General features: G+C 46.1%; 1 protein-coding gene across 23 annotated transcripts in view; it reads left to right on the forward strand.

Annotated features, from left to right (window-relative positions):
* Positions 1–20,002, forward strand: part of HUWE1 (HECT, UBA and WWE domain containing E3 ubiquitin protein ligase 1) — a 155,406-nt gene that overhangs the window by 108,662 nt on the left and 26,742 nt on the right. For 14 of the 23 annotated variants that reach the window (XM_088455517.1, XM_088455514.1, XM_088455506.1 and 11 more), the window contains 16 exons: positions 3,661–3,833; positions 3,918–4,063; positions 4,155–4,212; positions 4,413–4,511; positions 4,645–4,784; positions 13,714–13,882; positions 13,985–14,213; positions 14,415–14,593; positions 14,796–14,885; positions 15,202–15,356; positions 15,509–15,554; positions 18,031–18,309; positions 18,429–18,684; positions 19,149–19,282; positions 19,379–19,596; positions 19,714–20,002. In XM_088455517.1, coding sequence (XP_088311643.1) covers positions 3,661–3,833; positions 3,918–4,063; positions 4,155–4,212; positions 4,413–4,511; positions 4,645–4,784; positions 13,714–13,882; positions 13,985–14,213; positions 14,415–14,593; positions 14,796–14,885; positions 15,202–15,356; positions 15,509–15,554; positions 18,031–18,309; positions 18,429–18,684; positions 19,149–19,282; positions 19,379–19,596; positions 19,714–20,002 — 2,660 coding nt within the window. The remainder of the gene's footprint in view (positions 1–3,660; positions 3,834–3,917; positions 4,064–4,154; positions 4,213–4,412; positions 4,512–4,644; positions 4,785–13,713; positions 13,883–13,984; positions 14,214–14,414; positions 14,594–14,795; positions 14,886–15,201; positions 15,357–15,508; positions 15,555–18,030; positions 18,310–18,428; positions 18,685–19,148; positions 19,283–19,378; positions 19,597–19,713) is intronic. The other 9 variants (XM_088455509.1, XM_088455518.1, XM_088455519.1 and 6 more) reach the window with 2 other exon arrangements.

The raw sequence follows: 20,002 nt of genomic DNA on the forward strand, positions 1-20,002 counted from the left end.
AAAAACAGCCAGACCCAACAAAACCAAACACACAGCAGCGCAGATCCACGTTGTCGAATGGCTCGAACTGTAAGTAATGCAAGACTAGATTTAAATCCCACAGAGCAGGGAGGAAGAAAAGGAGGCTGGAGAGGAAAAACTCCCTGCAGAAAGGTCTGAATAGACACCTCTTGGGAAAAAAATAGACCGCGCAAACATCTGCAACTTTAAAGACTTCGAGACCTGTCTGAAGAAACAGCAGAAGACGGGTGATCTTAAAAGACAGTGAAGAGAACTGAGGGCAAAAACACATAAGCACGCCATATACGATGATGATGAGCTGCGGAAACAGGCTTATGAGCTATGAGCATTGTTGGTATCACTATGGCCAGAAATTCCTTCTTTTGGAGAATGAAGGACTCAACAGCCACACCTTCAAATGTAGTTGAGGCATTGCAGGATGGCCAAAGAGCCTTTGTAGTAAGAGATCTGGAGGAGGTGGGAGGGGCCATGGATCATCCTGTAATAACTGTTGAAGGTCTATGTACCACAACCTCTTGGGCCAGTCCGGAGCCACCAAAATTGCCGTAGTCTGCAACCTCTTGAGACGTTTGAGCGCCCTGGGAATAAGAGAAAACTGGGGGAACAAGTACACCAAACGAAAAGTCCACTGTATGCAGCGAGCATCCGCCGACAGGGTCCCCAGATCTCCCGTACTGGAGCAGTAGAGAGGGACTCTGCGATTTAAGCGAGACACCATAAGGTTGAACTTTGGTAGGCCCCACCTGGACATCAACTCCTGAAATACATTAGCATGCAGGGACCATTCTTCCGAATGAAGATCCTAACAACTTGGGTAGTCCGCTTCCCTATTTTCTACTTCCGGAATGAAGACTGCCTCTATGGCTGTAAAATGACTTTCTGCCCACTTGAGTATGCAAAACCAACTCCGTCTTGGCCAGTGCACTCCATGTGCCTCCTTGCCGATTTATGTACGCCACGGCTATGACGTTGTCTGACTGAATGTTCTACCGAGAAGGAGAGGCTGGGCTGCCATCAGAGCATTGAAAATGGCTCTGAGCTCCAGGACATTGATTGGCAGAAGGGCTCCGTTGTAGACCAACGCCCCTGGAATTGATTTTGGCGTTCGTGGTGACTAATGTCCAGTTCTAAATCGTGAATAGACAACCCACCTAAAGATGCTTGGAGTGCAACCACCAAAGGAGAGAGAGTCATGTCAGAGGGTAAAGACTGATTACTCTGGCCAGGTGATGGTGAGAGCCGTTCCACTTCGAAAGAAGGTACATTTGAAACACCTGGGAGTGAAACCAGCCAAACTAGGTTTCCTCAAAACAGAGACTACAGATGTGTCCTAATCTAGCCTCGATACGCCATGCGTCTTGCCTGGCGTGAGTAGACTACCAGGTCCCGTGCCAGTCTGATAGCATTGGGCATCTTTTTTTTTCTTTTTTTTTTTGCAGAAAATGCATCTAAGTCGCGATATGACTAGGGCACACCAACAGACACTACTAATTTAGTTTTGATATGTGACACTTGAATATCTGTGTGCACCTGAGTCAGTATATGAAGCACAATGGAACTTGAATGAAAAAAGCTGTGGCCGCTACATTGTAGCACTTTGTATACATATTCAGAGACTCTGTCGCACACATGTATACATGTCGCATAAATTAATCAGCAGTGTCTGCTGGTGTGTCCTAGTCACATTGAGAGATGGATGTATTTTCGGCAAAAAGACGCCACTGGAGTGCAGAGAGAGGCTTTTTAGCGAAACTGCAGCAAAGATGTGGTAAGGACACATTTGTAGTTTGGTGCTTGCACAAGTGGACTGTCCGCCTCTTGAGAATTGGACTCAGAAGGGATTGAATTGCTTGAATTTTGTCCGTAGGGAGAAAGATCCTCTCCAGACAAGTGTTTGAAAACCATTCCCAAAAAGAGCAAACGCTGAAATGGAACTAGATTGGATTTCATAAAGTTTATAATCCTTCCATGGGAAATGAGTCTGATGAAGAGATTCCATCTTGAACTACTTGTAGCACAGATGTTCATTCAATTGACTTGAGATTGAGAATCTGTCTGACTGAACCATCTAGCTTTGGATAAAACTCTTCCCCCTTTGGGGGGATGGGACCAGAGCAATTGCACTGAAGAACAAAAACCTGTTCACAGCCATCTTCAGGGCCGATCTCCTTTAGGAGGACACTGAAAGCCCTGTGGAAAAGAACTGCTGCGAAGGAGGACCGAAATCTTGTATTCCTTGCAGTGGATACGCCTTACCAAGGCATCGAAATGGTTTTTGACCAGATATCTTGAAAATGTTAGACACAAGCTACAACTATAGGATCCCACAAATGGGCGAGCCAGTCGTCATACTTACCTCCATGCTTTGTATCCTGTTGATTGACAGGCCAGGACCAATGGGGCTTGGTTTTCCCACCCCTACTGGAATTAGATTGGTTTTCCGGAAATGTACCCAAAATGCTGTCCGAAACGATGAGGACGGGTGAGGTCTAGAGGACATGGGATAAGAGGGAAGGCAAGAAGTACTCTTACCCCCTGTGTTCAGAACAATTATCTTGTCCAACTCTGGACCAAATAAAATGTCACCCGCATAAGCAAGCCCTTCTAAAGAGCGCTTAGAAGTCCACTTGCCACGATATTAAGCAAAGGCCTTGGTGGAAATCCTAGAACCAGACTAGACCTGCATCTATAGCAGCCTCCCAATGGTAAGAAGCAGGTTCCTTAATTTGCTCGACCAGTGACAGAAGGTCTGCCCTAGGGTAATACCACCCACTTCTCAGCCGCCTTGTTTACCCATGCGGCTGTCAGAATTGGTCTCGGAGAGGCCCCAGCTGCTACTTAAATTGACTTCGAGCTGTTTTCCAGTTTTCGCTCTGAGCCTTTTTTTAGGGAAGTGACCCCCGGAACCTGGAATAGCTGTCATCTTGGAAGAATTGACTTAGCCAAACCCTGAGCCCGGGGGGCTCTTGAGAAGAGGGAGGTCCCGAAAGTCTCACTCCAAGTATTGCTGTAGGAGGGGAAGAAGCGTGTGTCCCTTGTCTAGAGGCCGCTAGCTGTTGGGACAGTTTAGACATGGCTCCTGCTAGAGTTGCCGCCTAAGCTGGAATCTCCATATGTGGGGCCCCAATGACAGGAACTGCGGTTTCTGAGGGCTCCAACAGCACAGGACTCCTAGACCACCCACCAGTCAGACCGTGCTTTTGGAAACTGTCTTGCACTTAGTGTAATACCTATTGAAAAGCCCCACTATCTTTCTTTATTGGCGACTCAGCATTGCACTTCACTGTGAGGGAAAAGGAGATGGGAGCAGAATGAAAGGAGAAGCAAATGCAACAAAACAAAGCAAAAATGCTAGTTAGCGGAAACTAAACTGCATGAAGAATCTTTCTAGCATACATTCAAATAACCCACACACAGGCCACCCCACATGTACAAACAACCACAACTCTGCTATGGTATGGTACAGTCCCTTTTTTTTTCTTCCACAATCGTCTTTTTTTCATGTTACAAGAGCTGTTCCACTCCTCTTTCCTAATTTAATAGTGGAAGAGAATATTTTGAAATAAAATATTAGTTTTCTGTTAGATTTTAGTTTTCTTGACCTGTTTTTACTGATATGTTGACCACCTTCTCACACAGTCCAAATATGGCGAACACGGTCAATGCGGCACTCAAGCCCCTGGAGACGTTGTCTCGCATAGTCAACCAACCAAGCAGCCTATTTGGGAGCAAAGGGGCTTCGGGAAAGAACAAATCGGAGCAAGACGCTCACGGAGCTGCTAGGGACCCAAACAGTAACCAGCCAGACACAGGTACCTTGTTAACATCGTGTAGTTTCCCCCTGTTCTAATTCTTATACCTGGCACAGTGGTATGATGTTTCATCATTTCTTGTAGGTGAAACAGGAGCTGAAGCCCAGGAGGAGGATGCAGATGTTTCCCAGGCTGAGGTGACTGATGCAGACATTATGGATGGTGAGGCAGAGACTGATGCTGTGGTTATTGCCGGGCAACCCGAAGTCTTATCCACACAGGAGATGCAGGTTAGAAGAGAACCAATTTAGACATAGTTATGTTTTCAGAATAGGTGGATTGATATTCCATTGTATTCACTTGTAACATTCTTTCTTTCAGGTGGAAACTGAACTAGAAGATTTAATAGACGAGCTGCTTGAGCGAGATGGGGCTGCAGGTAACCCTATTTTCACTATTAAAATCTGCTACTTGAGATTGATTTTAGTTTTAGTATAGACCTTCCAAATTTGTCATGCAAATAAATTTGTCCTAAGTACATAAACTACCCTTTAATAAATTTCTGTTTATGGACTCATTGGTTTGCATAGAATAGTAGCATCTGAATAACTTTTTGAATGTTTTTTTGTTATTATGTAGTCAGTCGTGTTGGGGAAGACGAGTCACAAGAAGATGTTTTGATGGACGAGGCTCCAACAAATCTGAGCCAGGCTTCTACTCTTCAGGCTAACAGGGAAGGTAAGCCGCACCATGTCCTGAAATGCAATTGCAGTTTTTCCAGAAGTATTTTAGCCTAGGTCACAGAAAATGTGATTGAGTATAGTTGTGAATTTGTGTCAGCATGTTTTACTTTCAATATTTCCTCATACAGACTCTATGAACATCCTAGACCCTGAGGATGAAGAGGAGCACACACAGGAAGAGGACAGTAGTGGCAGCAACGAAGATGAAGATGATAGCCAGGAAGAGGAGGAGGAGGAAGAGGAGGAAGATGAAGATGATCAGGTAGTTGTGAGTAGCAAAAGAGAAAGTTACTTCTTGATTTTGTGTTTTATTTTGGTCCTCATTCATCCAATTGGGTAACACTAGACAATGGAAATACAGAACTTAAGGACATTTGGCACCTTTAAAATAAAACATAAGCTCCTCCCTCCTTTGTATCTCCATCCTGTTGGGGACGCTGTTCTTCAGAGAAGATATTAGAGATCTCTTCAGGTAGTAGGTCCTGGAAGTAACAAATTTCCGATTAAGTCCCATTCTGGGTCTGATTGTGAGCATTCCCCTTCGTAAGAGAATGAGATATCGGAGGGGTCAAACGTTGAGGACTGAGTTTTCTCCTTCATCCACTAGGGGACACTGGAGTTCAAGACAGTGGGGTATAGACGGTGGTAGAGCAGAGCTTGGCACTTTAAATAATTTAAAAGTGTGACTGGCTCCTCCCCCTCTATGCCCCATCAGCCCCAGTTTTTAGAATGTGCCCGAGAGAGCCGGTCGCACATCTGGCTGTCTCCAGCCTTTTTCATATTTTTTATTTTTCAAGCATTGAGGACAGGCAGACTGCTTGCTGTGACAGTCTGCCTGCTACGGGGGAGCCGCCGGGAGGGCACCACACGGCTACTGCAGCCTGTGTCCGGTGACCCTGAGGAGGGGGCACCAGCAGATGGAGTCATCGGACCCTGCGAGGACCCGCCACTGCTGACACCGGCATGTGTCCGGGTTCCTCGCCGCCCCCTCAGCCCAGCATCCCGGCCGCAACAGCCCGTAAGTATATCCCACCACTCCTGACTAGCTGGAGTGGTGGGCGAAAATGCTGGGCTCAGGACAGCGCGCGCTGCGCGGCTGTTACACAGCCTCCTTCCCCTGCCAGTAAACAGGCAGTGTCGGAGCTGCTGATGAGATCCGCTGCTGCACTCGGCAGTCAGCGTCCGGGTCTCTGGCTTATCCTAGCCACTGTTCCCCCTCTCCTATTTAAATGAGGGGATGGATAAAGCAAGACTGCTGCGTCCCACTGCTACCATAACGGGAGTCTGCAGCCCCGCTATTATAGCCCTGCATAACGAGGCTGGGGCGGGGCTTAAGGAGCCGCTCAACGCGGCTCTAAGTTGCCGCGCTGGTGCTTGTATGAAAGCACCGGCGCTGGCTTATGCTCATTAGCCGCTGTAGAGCGCGGTACAGCGCTCTTAGCGGTTGGTTGCTGTGCCGGTGCTTATTTGAAGAAGCACCGACGCTGGCTCTCACAGCGCTATGCCTGCCTAGAGAGAGAGGCTGGAAAATAACAGCGCTTGTAGTGCAGAGTCCCCGTTAGCGGGACGGGGTTGATTTACCGCCATTAATGTGGCGTTGGGGGCGGGGCTTAGCGGCGACCCGGCCAAGGCCAAAACGCTGGGCTCAAGGACAGCGCGTGCCACGCTGCGGTTAGAGCTAATGAGCACAGCTGCGCCTTTGTACGGGATCCCCCCTCATGTAGTCTGCACTGCAGCAGCATCCCTGAGGTTAGTAAGCGGCTCACTGTAATAATGGCGCTTCCCTGTTCAACGCTCTGGAACATCCTGCCTGAGCAATGCCAGCAGTCAGTTCCAACACAGATGGGCAAGCGCTGACTCCCCCCCCACCCCCCCCCGCCCTCCCCCCGCCCCCTCTGCTCAGGAGAGAGGCTGGAAGACAGGACCTGCCATAGCTGAAATCGGCAGAGTCCGGGTCTCCTGCCCCTTCCCCAGCATGGCTGTTAGTAGGCTGACAGCGGTGAGGTCTGCGTTGCACCGCGCACCCTCCCGCCCTGTATGCTGCGTTGTCACTTGCAGGGAGGTGTGGGCGCTGTTGCAGTGCTTGTACAGGGAGAAGGCTTTCCGGTGGCGCGCACTCCACGCGCTACAGACCTGGGCCCTCCATTTCAGTATTCGGGCTAGGCATAATACAGCACTGCCTTAGCGATTAGCAGCTCTCATCTATTAACAGGAGGAGACGCTGCGTTACGCAGTTCCTGGCTGTGCTGAGCAACTTTACATGCCCGCTCCTCCAAATGATGATTAAGCCCCCCTCGCTTGTGTAGGAGCCATGATCGCTCCTCCCGTGTTATCGGCATTGGCTGGACCTTCAACTACTCCGCTTTTATGCGGTTCTACTGCGGGGGCAAGTAGCGCTGTGTTGACTGGAGTATATCAGTGGCTCACACAGTGTGGTAATTCAGGAATGCATACAGTCCAGCGACTGCAACAGTGCCCCTGCTTCCCTATTATGGGCAGCAGTATCTACCTGCACACAAGCAGTATAGCTCAGTGCACTACCTGCAGCAGGGAGTGCTTTAGCACTGGTTTCCTACGAGACCCCTCCCTTTTTGGGAGTGCTTCAGTAAATAATAGGATGTCCGTCACTGTATGACAGGAGTATTCCCAGCTAAATACGCTGTGCTGACGGGACACGGTCCCGCCATTTTGCCAGACAGTGTAGTGGTTAGCGTTGCTGCCTCGCAGCAGTGAGGTCGTGGGTTCTCTTCCCACCGTGGTCCTAGCTGTGTGGAGTTTGCAAGCAACGGGTGTTACCCCCTGTCATGGCTTCCCCTTGGTTCTATAAAGGGCACCTGGCTTAACCTAATTAAAGATATATAGTATGTATAGTACTTGTACTAGTCATTGTTCGGGTTGCTGGGGCCAAAACTTATGGTTATAGCTTACCCGTAACCAGGGTTAGCACATTATTGCGTCCCATCCCCAGGCTTATGCCTCATAACCCTGAACACGCTCTATCTCGTCTGTTTTTGGAAGCTAAGCAGGGTCAGGCCTGGTTAGTACTTCGATGGGAGACCACCTGGGAATACCAGGTGCTGTAGGCTTATATAGGTGCCAGCACATATACTACATTATAGGCTGGTTTTAAAACCTTCCAGTTCTGTATAGTGCTAGCTACTGTGCATAGCTAGTTGTTAGCAGAATGGGAACTAGCGTAAACCCCTGTTTGCACTATAACACCGCGTTATGCGGTTCTGAGAGGGGCCAGTTACTCAGCCGGTGCACATTCCCGGCTAGAGGCGCTGGGCTGACGGGACACAGTGCCGCCATTGCAGCGCAGGGTATTACCCACTGTCAGGCTTCCCCTTGGCTTTATAACAAAGGGTGCCTAGCTTAATCTAATGGCCTGATATCATAGCCTGTGAAGGTTACTCCATGGTGTACTAGCTACTCTGCCTAAACTGAGATCGTCTTTTTGATTCCCTCTTCAAAAAACGGGTTATTCTGGAGCTAAAATAGCTCACCTGAAGCACGCACGCTCATAATATATAAGGCGAGTACACCAGTAACAGAAGTCCCAGGAACGACACCAGTCTGGGACAGCACGCTGCTAACACATCTTGCCTCTACGCCATAACAGAATGACGGCCACATGAGCAGCCTCCCGGCGTGGAGGTAAGCCACGGTATATATATATGTGTGTATGTATGTGTGTATGTATGTATATATATATATATATATGTGTATGTATATGTGTATATATATATATATATATATATATATATATATATATAGAGTATTTTATACCAGCCCTGCTTTAGAATATATACATGCTGGAGTGAATTTGTCCATCCATGGCGCTAATTATGCTCAGGTTCTATTTTAAATTTTATCGTCGCCTACTAAACTTGTATGTAGGTACACGTATGCATATGTGGATATCGCGTCTTATCCTTACCATAACATACAAGCATAATTAAAGATGCTACGATTGGAGGCTGGACGCTCCTGATGCGGTAGTTGGTACAATGACTCCGCTTTACACTATCTCTCCCTAGAAATTGGGTTGTGTGTGTGTGAATATATAATGTTTATACTTCCACATTCATTAGGTTTACCTATTATTCCACGGATGCGTAGCCGTCTGGGTTTACCATAAGCTGTAGGCTATATCCATTCCTATTATATGGTGGTTCTATAAACTAGAATCATGTTCTGCAGCTTACATAGTGATAGTCACAATTCCCTGGGCATTGCTTCCAGTATGGTCCCTATACATGTCCTGGGGCGCGCCCCATTCGGGGGATCTATTCTCATTACAACTACAGTGGTGCACTTGTATTAATATTTCCGAACAGGTACCCTTCTCAGTATCTATTCCGGTACTCCATATTTTTGTCGCATATCTCAATAAAATGAGTCTCAAAAGGGCCTTAGGTACAATTCATACCATGAGGCCTTGGGCCGCCCACAGAACAGGCTCAATTTAGAGTCCTGTTATACGACCACCTTGTCTCCACTAACATTTTATTAGTTTCCACAGTAATTTCTACTGCACTTCTCAAGACTAAGGTCCGTGCTGTGGAGCATTGGTCTTCGCCCACTGAAGCTACTCTTTATACCTAACATGGCGGGTTGCTGTGTGATAAAAGGTCAGTGACATTCTACATAGCGTCCAGAGTGCTTCTGGTCGCTCACAGGTAAGAGCTTACCTCACTAATGCCTAGGAAGATGCTCCTATTTCATGCAACCTGACATACATAACGTTAATCTCCCATACGGAGCCTAGCGGCTGTCCTAGCAGCCCTCTGCTCTTTTAATCAGTTGGCTCTACACTTTAGAGTTTCCCTGGTGTGTGGGTGCATAGTTTGTACATTGAGATTAGCGACACTATTCTACTAGAATCTGTTGGGGTTATGGACCAAAGCGCATCTCTGGGCTAGTGCACATCTTTACATAAGTGTGACAGTCACTATGTTCCACGCAGGGGGCCTGGTTGGGTTTTCCTGTTCAGTATATGTTTATATTTTATCACACTAATAGGTACCTGACGGGTACTTGCATGGTTGTCCTGCTGCCCTGGCCTTGCTGTGTGGGATGCTTCCCTATATTGGTAGCTCTCCCTGGGTGGGGTTACATTCGTGCTCCTTTACTGCTAAGTTCCTGGTTGTTTTCACACTATGTTCGGGCCGGCAGTTGGTACTGACTACGCACTTCCATCAGGTTGGAAGTTGTCTTTTTATCCCTGTTTTCAGTATGGGTTATACTGCTGTCTGACCCTCTGAAAGGAATTGTAGTCTCCATCCTCTCGTATTCGCCTCTGCCTCATGTCCCGTGGGATCTCCACACGTTGGAGACTTCTATGGTGTAACCTTTCCGCTGGTTCACAACTTTGTTGTAGTGGGACCTCAATTATCGTTCCAAGCGATTGTTCGGTCTTGTCTTTGACCTCCCAGTATACTCTTTATTGGGAGTCTGTGGACAGGATCAACTTTGTATCTGTTGATTGGTATTGTCATACTTCTATCTATATGATTATGACCAGCGGTGCTGGGATTCTGCTGTCTGCAGCTGTTGCAGTTTCCTGTGCAGACTCTAGTACGATTCACGAGTTTTTCTCGTTTTCTGCCCTTCTCCTATGGATTCTTGTTGGGGCTCTCTGCTACCAGCTGTCTGGTTTGGTCTATTTTCAGCCGCTTCTCAACTGTGATTGTTTTCTCGCCAGCCGTTCTGTTCATTTTGGCTTCCGCTGTGCGTACGCTGTGGAAGTTCTTCTGTGACTGTCTCCTGAGGAGTAGTGTTTGTCTACTGTGCTCTACGACACTTGATCCTCTGCCTCTGCTGGGCCTATTGTTCTTGGCAGTCCCTATTTCGGTTTGGCCGAGGGGTCAGCAAGTTCTCCGCGCTTCCCACCCAGGAGGTTGGCTTTGGGACGTCCCCACTGTCTTGAACTCCAGTGTCCCCTAGTGGATGAAGGAGAAAACAGGATTTTGGTACTTACCGATAAATCCCTTTCTCCGATTCCACAGGGGACACTGGACGCCCGCCCAGCGCTGCGTACCTGACGTTTTGTTGGGTTCATTATATGGTTGTGTGACTGCATGGTTCCCTGTTATGGGTTCCACTGTTCTCATTCAGTCGGTCTTGTTCCGTTCTGTGGTCTTCTCCTTCTCCTCGTTTTCTTTTCTCTTGTCCTCCGTCTCCTCTCGGGCTCAGTTCTTAAACTGGGGCTGATGGGGCATAGAGGGGGAGGAGCCAGTCACACTTTTAAATTATTTAAAGTGCCAAGCTCTGCTCTACCACCGTCTATACCCCACTGTCTTGAACTCCAGTGTCCCCTGTGGAATCGGAGAAAGGGATTTATCGGTAAGTACCAAAATCCTGTTTTTGACCAGGACTCTATAAGACATTTTGGTGTTGGATGTTTTAGTGCATGTGGTGGCAAAAGGCACTTCACATCCAGGATTGCGCAGTCAGCTTAGTCTAACAGTGTGCACGGTTGCTTTTCTTTCCTTATTAAACAATTGGATTCTTTGCTCTGTGAGGCATGAACAAGCTTGTACTGAAATGTCAGGCTACCTGCAGATTGCTGAACCTTGGATGAATGGGAGAATCAAACTATGGAGGATGACCTTACAGTGCAATTGTTTCAGGGCCACCAATCTTGTGCCACACTACAGCAGCCCTTAGAGATGGTTTGGATATCAAAGTAAAGGCCATTCTTAAGTCTCCTGACATAGCAGTGTGTGCTACCTCAGGCTTACAGTATTTCAGCTGGATCAAGGTTGTAATAACTTGGGCAGAGTGACTCCTGAAGGCTTTGCAGTTAAGGAGGCCAAACTCTGGCTCCAGGTTAGGGCGGTGGATTCAGAGTCAAAGATTTTGCGTGGTGTATTTTTTGGACTAGAGCTGCACAAATTCATTAGCCAGACAACAGGTGGAGGATTTGCTTAAACTCTGTTGTTGTCCTTTCGTGCTGTCTGTGTTGGAATATCTCTGATGACAAGCAGTTCTCTGCCCCTCGCGAAGGACAAAGAATAATGGACCTGGTTTGCGAAGAAGCCAGTTGCCAAGCCATTAGGTTGTTTGTCTGCATGAGTTGCATTCGGCCTACCAAGTGGCGACTGTGGTGGGAACAGGTCTGCTTCTCTTTGTGGTCCACAAACCAAAACCTTTCCATTTACCAGTTTTTCAGTCTTGATACCCTCAACTCTGTTTCTGTGGACAAGTTCAAGATGAATTTGTGGAGCTTTGTCATCAGCATGGAGCATATACTTGTATGTTTCAATGTGGGAGGGTCTCTCCAGTATCTTCACAGATTTGTGGTTTGGCCCATCATTTCCAGTGTAGGGCCCTGCCCTTTGGAAGGGTTTTTCTTACAGCAAACAAGATAGACACATTATACCGGCTCAGTAAGGGGTCTGTTGGCTTTCATTTGTGTTTGTTCTGTATGGAGATCTTTGGGAAGATGTTCTCAACTTTCGAGACTGTTCAATTTATTCAAGAGAGGCAGAGACCAAGTTTGAAGTCACGGACATAGACTTAGAAGCAGTGTTAAATGCAATCCTATAAGAGTTCTGTTAGGCAGGGTCTACATCTACAATCAATGCAGTCCATAGAGCTACCTTGCAATGAAGGGGGTACCGGGCGTGTTACCTTCCATGTTCTTGAAGAGGATTTTAGAGTCCACTTTTACAGTTAGACTACTTAAATACACCAATCCTGCTGTACCAATCCTATGAAGTCTCAGATTTGAATGTTTCCCTTTCAGAAAGAAGATGAAGTTATCAATGGCATGGTGTAGACCATTTAGTACAAGCTGTGAAACCGGGTCTTAGTGAGGAGCTGAAACTTCTGACATACCTTTAAGAAGAAGAAGAAATTATTTTTTTCCCTACCTCTCCTCGGTTATAAGATTTTCTTTGTAAATCTTGACTTAAATCTGATGAGGAGGACCAGGTTTCATGCAGACTTTGGACCCTATATCATCCTCTTAGCTAGAATATAGAAAAATGTGAGTCCCTTCCCAAAGTGAATTGCCGTTTGTCAGTGGGTGAGTGGTCAGAAAACCTTTTGAAAGGCTATGGAATGGTAAACCCAGGTCTGAATTGCTGACCTTGGTTAAGCACATGGTGAGGCATTGGAGTATCTGGGCCATGCACTGTGTACACTCTGGCTTAAAGCCTGAGAAGCAGACTGTCCGGTCCCCCTACCTTTATGGGTAATGTGTTTTTTTAGGTAAGATGTATAACCAGGCCATTGGGGCAGAAGAGTTCCTTTCTTCATGTTATTCCTCCTAGACCTTAGAATCCACAGGTTAAGCTAAGGGTTCAAATTCCAGAGGAAAATTCTACGCTTTTTTGCGGAGGACAACAAAGGGAAACCAGCTTGATCAGTTAAGTGAATGGCTTTCAAGCCTACAGAAAAACATGGCAGTCTACTCAACTTGGAGCACTTGTGGTGGGAGCCTGTCTACTTCTCCCTGTTTTTGCTGATGGACAGTCTGGAATGTGGTTCTTCTGTGGTTCTCAAGTTCTTCTAAAAGTTCAGATTACAGTTCTCTAGCAATATTACCATAAGTGCATTTGTTTTGCAGGGAGTAATGCACGTGCAGCCTCCAATAGCCCCTTTGGGATTTTAACCTTATTTTAACTATTTTGCAACATTCTCCTTTTGGATTTCGTGGAGTCTAAGTTTCTTACTGGGTATACAGCTTTTCTTTTTCCTATATCTTCTGTGTGGAGAGCATCTGAGACAGATCTTTCTTGCAGGACTCCATATCTAATTTTTAAGGTATGTTCTTTCAAGAAAGCCCTTTTTTCAGCCTAAGGGTGGTACATTTAAAGCAGGATAATGATATTGTGATGGTAACTTCAGACCATGGTACGTTTTCAGAAGTAGAGGTTGGCCTGTGTAAGCAGGCGATTGCTAGATGAATTACTTCAATCATTTTTTCTTTAAGTCAAAGTTGAATTTTAGAGGATGTTTTCCTTCTCACTTATTACAATCTAACGGGCTTCCCATCAGGCTTGGGGATACTGAGTGGAGGAGTTTCAGACGTGAAAAAGCCAAAACTCCTATCTGAGCCTCAAGCTTCCACGTTCCAGTGTTGCCAATTCAGAGAAAAGGATTTACGGGAAACATTAAAACCCTTTTTTTCATTGTAATGTTGTGTTTTTATTACTAACTACATGTTAATGATATACTTTATTTAGGATGATGAAGAGGGTGAGGAAGGTGATGAAGATGATGACGACGATTGTTCAGAGATGGAGTTGGATGAGGATTACCCTGATATGAATGCCTCACCACTTGTGCGCTTTGAGCGGTTTGACAGGGAGGATGATCTCATCATAGAGTTTGATAACATGTTCTCCAACGCCAGTAAGATTTCTATACAAAGACCACCCACATGAGATTGACAGCAGGCATATAAGTAAACCAGTAGACTGAGGTTCTTAACCTCTTGTGTGTATTCTTTTACAGCTGACATCCCTCCATCACCTGGTAACATCCCTGCCACGCACCCTTTAATGGTACGTCATGCAGACCATGGCTCTCTCACACTTGGCAGTGGTACTTCCACTACTCGTCTGGCACAGGGAATTGGCAGAAGCCAGCGGACACTCCGGCAGATCACCGCTAATGCTGGCCACACCATACACGTTCATTATCCTGGCAACAGGCAACCAAACCCGCCACTAATACTGCAGAGGTAAGATGAAGCAGCAAGCTGGATCTAATACACTGTTGGCATTAGTCATGGCTCCCCGTATCTATAGCCTTTTGTCAAAGTACAAGGCATGACTTCAAGTCGGATCAGTGATAAAGTGTAGTTACGTAAGAATGTTGCCCAGACCTATGCAGGGATAGGTAATTGTGGTACTCATATTGCTGCCATCTTTTGAATCTTAAGGTTGCTGGGCCCTTCCGCTGCTGCAGACATCTTGCAACTGAGCAGCAGTCTTCCCCTGCAGAGCCGAGGCCGGGCACGTCTGCTTGTAGGCAATGATGACGTCCACATTATAGCTCGCTCTGATGATGAACTGCTGGATGATTTCTTCCATGACCAGAGTACAGCTACTAGCCAGGCCGGTGAGTGATCTTCATCCAATCTGGTAACCCTGCTGCTATGGGTTGTGTTGAGCTTGATACTTTAACAAAAAAAAAATTCTGAAGCTCCTCTTTTCTACTTCTTGGGGTAATGCAGCTTTTTAGGGTTGCTAGACTGTTATCAGTTTAAGTTGGCCATTTTGTTATCCTAAATATTGAGAACTGTTTATTGTTATAACTACAGGTACTCTATCCAGTATCCCAACTGCACTAACACGATGGACTGAAGAATGCAAAGTATTAGATGCTGAGAGCATGCATGATTGTGTGTCAGGTGAGCAATAATCACATTATACTGTCAAAAGCCCCCACCCCTCCCTCTGATAGAATGGGGGATGTCTGTATACCCCAAGTTACTACAAGGAATTGATTTTTCTTTCTCTCACGGTTTACTGCATCATGCTGGCTGAGATTCATAGGATAAATATATTTTAGATGAAACTTATACAATCATCTTGTGTTTATTCCTTTTTTGTGCATTTATGTTTAATTATTACATTTCCCCCTTAAATTAAGAAGTAACATCGATTTTTCACATATGATTTATTTGACTGTTTTAATGGTCTACCTTGTGGCTCCCCCTCCCCCAGTGGTTAAAGTTCCCATAATAAACCACCTGGAAGCTCTGCGAGATGAGGAATTAGAGGAGCGGAGGGAGAAGAGGCGCAAACAGCTAGCAGAAGAGGAGGCCAAGATGGCGGACAAAGCCAAGGAGGAGAAAGATTCTAAGGAGCAAAACCCTCAGGTTTCAAGTTTATAATCTCACAACTTTGTTTTTGTACTTGTATGTGATGCTGGTTGGTGTGTGTTCAGCGTCGTCACTCATCTCTGTCTGGAAAGTGTTAGGAGATCCGTGACCATCTAATTTTTAATTGTCTTTTTGTTTTTACTGTCTAGGCTGCCAACTCTAAGAGGAACGCCTCATTCGAGCTGAGCCTTGCAGGTAGTCCTCCTTCCTGGTCCTCCACTTACATGTTTCCTTTCACAGGCCCAACATGACTAAATATTTCCGGATGCTTCAGGTTGAGGTAGTAGATTGTATAGTTTTGGGGTCACACCCGATCTGGGAGATAACTATACAGTTTACTGTCTTTCCTGCGACATCTGCCGGCTGCAGCATCTTCAGTGGATGAATACACACTTAGAACTTTTGTGTTAATGGACAATAACTTGTTGAAATATTGCCTATCTTGGGTGGACTGCTTCTCCTGTGGACCTAGCTGATTGTGGAGGAACAATCCTGATATAAGCTCTACTCCGCCCTCTTCAGGGTGAGGTAGTAAGTTGTATTGTTGTAAGGGGCAGGGATTTTTGCTCCTATTTTGGAGATAACTATACAGCTTACTGCCTTCCCGGTGTTGTGGCATTATACATTTACATCCTGCGTATATTAGAAGGCAGATTTGCTCTAATATGTAGCACTAGTAATAATTTTAGAAGAACCCCCCCCCTTTACCCAAAACTTCTGGCATACATGCTGGTTTAGAAACAGACTTATGTACTTTTCTTTGAATCCATTGGGGGACAATGGGGAATATTGCCTCTCTCAGGCAGCCAATCTGGTGGATGCTGGATAACAATGACTGTATAGAGGGTGCTATTTCAGGAGCAAGCACTTGATGTTCAATGTGTTTTGTGCTCCTCCCTCTATCTTCCCAACCCACTCTGTAAGGAAACAAACTAACAAGTGGATTCAGAGTTAGGTGTAAGGATTAAAAATAAAAAAAACACTGTAATCAAGAATCTGGATAGCTGCAGAGGCCAATAATACGAACCTGTATTCCCCTGCTTATCTCTTCCTCCTACTTAAGCTTTCTCCACATTAATTTACAACCATGCGACTAAAACTTACTGTACAAGCTCCTCACCAGTTCCTGGCGATTAATCCCGCTTTGGAATAACCCACAATTTTTAGCAGGCGCACTGGTCACCGGGAAAATTGCGCCGCGCCATTTTTACGGTGTTTTCCCTACTGAGCATGCGCAAAACGCCGGAAAAATGACCGGCTGCCATTTTCCAGGCTATTTTGACAGCGCTAATACCAGCGCTGTCGTGGCACTCCAGTCGCGGAGTAGTAAGTATTAAAAATATGGGTGTGCGTTGTGGGCCTGCACCCATTATAGAAACGCCCCTGTTGCTACCGTTCGGAATTTATGGAGGGCTCATCATGATTCTTTACCAATCCAGCATGATTCCTGAGGTGTCTCTTCCAGGTCCCTTTTGATTATTCCTTTACAGCCCTTGATGAACCAGCTTGATTACAAGTACCCTCTTCCTTGAAGAGGTTTCTGATATCCACCCACACATCCCATCAGCTTACGGGGTGACCTGGAGTTGTTTGACTCTTGAGTTTTCCTTTTAGGGGGGAGGTGATGGGACGGAAGGCTCTGACCCCTGACCCTTCCTGGTGTCCTGAAGAGGATTCCAGCAGATGCTGGGAGTGCATGATTTTAGTGTGTGCTGTTGAGCACAAACTAGAGAGAAAGGAACACAAAAAAATCGGACAATTTTTGATAGTGAGCTGAATGAAGTGTGCACTGCAGCCATATTGCAAAGGTCTCCTGCACATTGCAGTCCCTTTATCCCATCCTTAGGGATGGCATGTTAAATGGGAATCCCCTTTATGTAGCTCATCTCCTAATATGCAACTCACCCCAGCGCTAGGTATTTTTCCCTACAGTTGGGGTTACTGAAAGGACAGCAGCAGGCGCTCCTGGCATAATGTTTGCTTAGATTGTGCTTTGTAGCATGCCAGGGAAGAGATACTATACTGTGCGTTCTCTTCTACCCCTGAGAGCCCAGCATGGAATTGGCCACCATCTTGTTAAAGATGGCCTCCCTCCAGCTGACCTACCAGTATGCCAATGATCGGCTTGCTCACAAGCAGGCCCAGAGCTTGAATTCTGTGCTGATTATAAGACTCCCAGAGCCTGACTACAACTTAGTTTAATTCTCCCCCCCCCCACCCTTTTCCATGTGAGGGATCTGATTCCCTACAACAGCAGCAGTGATATTCAGTAGGGAAAAAAGTACTTAAATTACAATAAATAAGAAAAAGTGCCTATACAGCACAAAGGGCAAAACCCTGTCCTTTGAAATAAAATAAAAAAAGTCCCACCAATGGATGAAAGAGAAATGTTTTCCCTGTAGTCTTCCTCTGTGTCAAATAATTATATTGCATTCGATTTTAGAGTGAATATAGTTAGCCAAGTTCTTGCCTTCTCTCATTCCCTTAGTTGTGTCATCTACTTGACAATATTGTTCTGTTCTCTGGGTGACCCTTCTATTCTTGTATGTTGTGTATTCATTGCAATTAATTAACCTTGGTTGTATTTGTATAAATTATTACATGGCTTCATCTACCAGTACGTTTCTCAAAATTGATCAACTGTTTAATTGCTCCCTCAATTTTACCTAAGATCAAGATGGTAGTGGCCGTCCTGAGAACTTCCCTACTGCCCCTTCTTCTGCCGAGGGAACTCCAACAAGCCCAGAATTGGTTCCTTTGGACCCTTCTCTGCGTGCTCATCCTCCAGAGACTGTTTTGGCAGACCTTCCTCAAAGCCTGCACACAGAGCCTGGCACGGAAGATACTGGGCAATTGCTGATTCCAAGTGAGGAAGAGGAGTCTGGACCCGGTAGACCCAATGCAGAGGGGGATGCAACTCAAATGGAGCTGTCACCAGCACCAACCATCAGTTAGTAAACTTCTTTCTCCTATTATGTACCATCAAATATCGGTTATTGATCCTTTGATCCTATATGAACTCCACTTTCACAGCAATATTTATTCCTTGTATCCTTTTCTTTACTCTAGCCTCATTATCCCCAGAGCGTGCAGAGGATTCGGATGCTCTAACTGCTGTTAGTAGTCAGTTGGAGGGTTCTCCCATGGATACCAGTAGTCTTGCATCAGGACCACTGGAGGAAGGGGTTGGAGAGGCTTCTGGAGTAGTAAACCCAGATCAACCTCTAGTGGTCACCAGTAGTATTGCAGTGGGTCAGCAGGCAATGGAGCCTCCTTCTCCAAACGAGGGTCAAGCACTGGCACTGTCTCAGCTCAGCAATGAGAGGTATGGAATAACATTTACTAAGTTTTGCTTCCAATATTAAAAAGGCAAGAGTGCCTTCTGCTTCATCTGCCAAACCCTCATGTCGGCTCATTTGTTTTTTTTAAAAGGGTTCCGAGATAGTCTGGAGGGCACAATAAATCCCCCCTATAGATACCACATGGTAATGATGCAGTGTTTAAACTAGTAGCCAAGATACATAGCCGTCTGTGGTGGGTTGCAGGAGCCGCCTGACAAGTCCTAAAGCAAAATAAACAACATGCTGTTAAGAGGTTTACTTACAGCAAATTATTTGGTTACTTAAGTAATTAGACGGCTTTTCATGTCCCTGAAAATATAAATGCACAGTCTTGATCGGTGCATGTTTGTATGTATGTCCCTATTACTGGGTATTTTACCTTTTTGTGCTGGTAATGTTACTGTATATTAGCAGTATATGTCTTAAGTCTTGTTTTTGCTTCTTTCAGCTGTCCGGTAGCTCCCTCATTGGAGTTGTCTTCTACCAGAGACCCTGCTGTAGCGTTGTTGGCAACAGATTCAAGTGGTATTCTGGAAGAACCTTTGCCATCCACAAGTAGTGAAGAGGAAGATCCGTTGGCAGGTTAGACATAAGTTTCCGGTTATCGCCGCAAAAATGTTTTACTATCTCTTAGCACATGAAATGAACATTGTCCAATCAAATATTTTCTTTTTGCAGGTATCAATCTACCTGAGGGAGTGGATCCGTCTTTCCTCGCTGCTCTTCCAGAAGATATTCGCAGAGAGGTCCTTCAGAACCAACTGGGCATCAGGCCACCTGCTCGGGCACCACCTACTGCTGCACCGGTCATTCCTCCACCTGTTGTGAGTAGTGCTGGGGTCACTGAGGTCAGCCCAGAATTCCTTGCTGCTTTACCTCCAGCCATTCAGGAAGAGGTGTGTTTAGACTAACCTTTTTTTTGTTTGTTTTATTTGGTCTTGTCTTAACCTTTTTGCCAGCTTTTAATATACTACTACTACTTTCTTACTGTTCTTCTTATGGCCCTTTATAAGGTTCTAGCGCAACAAAGGGCGGAACAGCAAAGACGAGAACTTGCCCAGACCACCACCTCCGACACTCCAATGGATCCAGTGACCTTCATCCAAACTCTGCCATCAGACCTGCGCCGCAGTGTGTTAGAGGACATGGAGGATAGTGTTCTAGCAGTGATGCCCCCTGATATTGCAGCTGAGGCACAGGCTCTGCGCAGGGAACAAGAGGCACGGCAGAGACAACTCATGCACGAGAGACTCTTTGGTCACAGCAGCACTTCAGCCCTCTCAGCCATCCTCAGAAGCCCAG

Source organism: Taudactylus pleione, unplaced genomic scaffold, assembly GCF_031769625.1.
Source record: "Taudactylus pleione unplaced genomic scaffold, aTauple2 ptg000656l, whole genome shotgun sequence".
In the NCBI taxonomy this organism is placed as follows: Eukaryota; Metazoa; Chordata; class Amphibia; order Anura; family Myobatrachidae; genus Taudactylus; species Taudactylus pleione.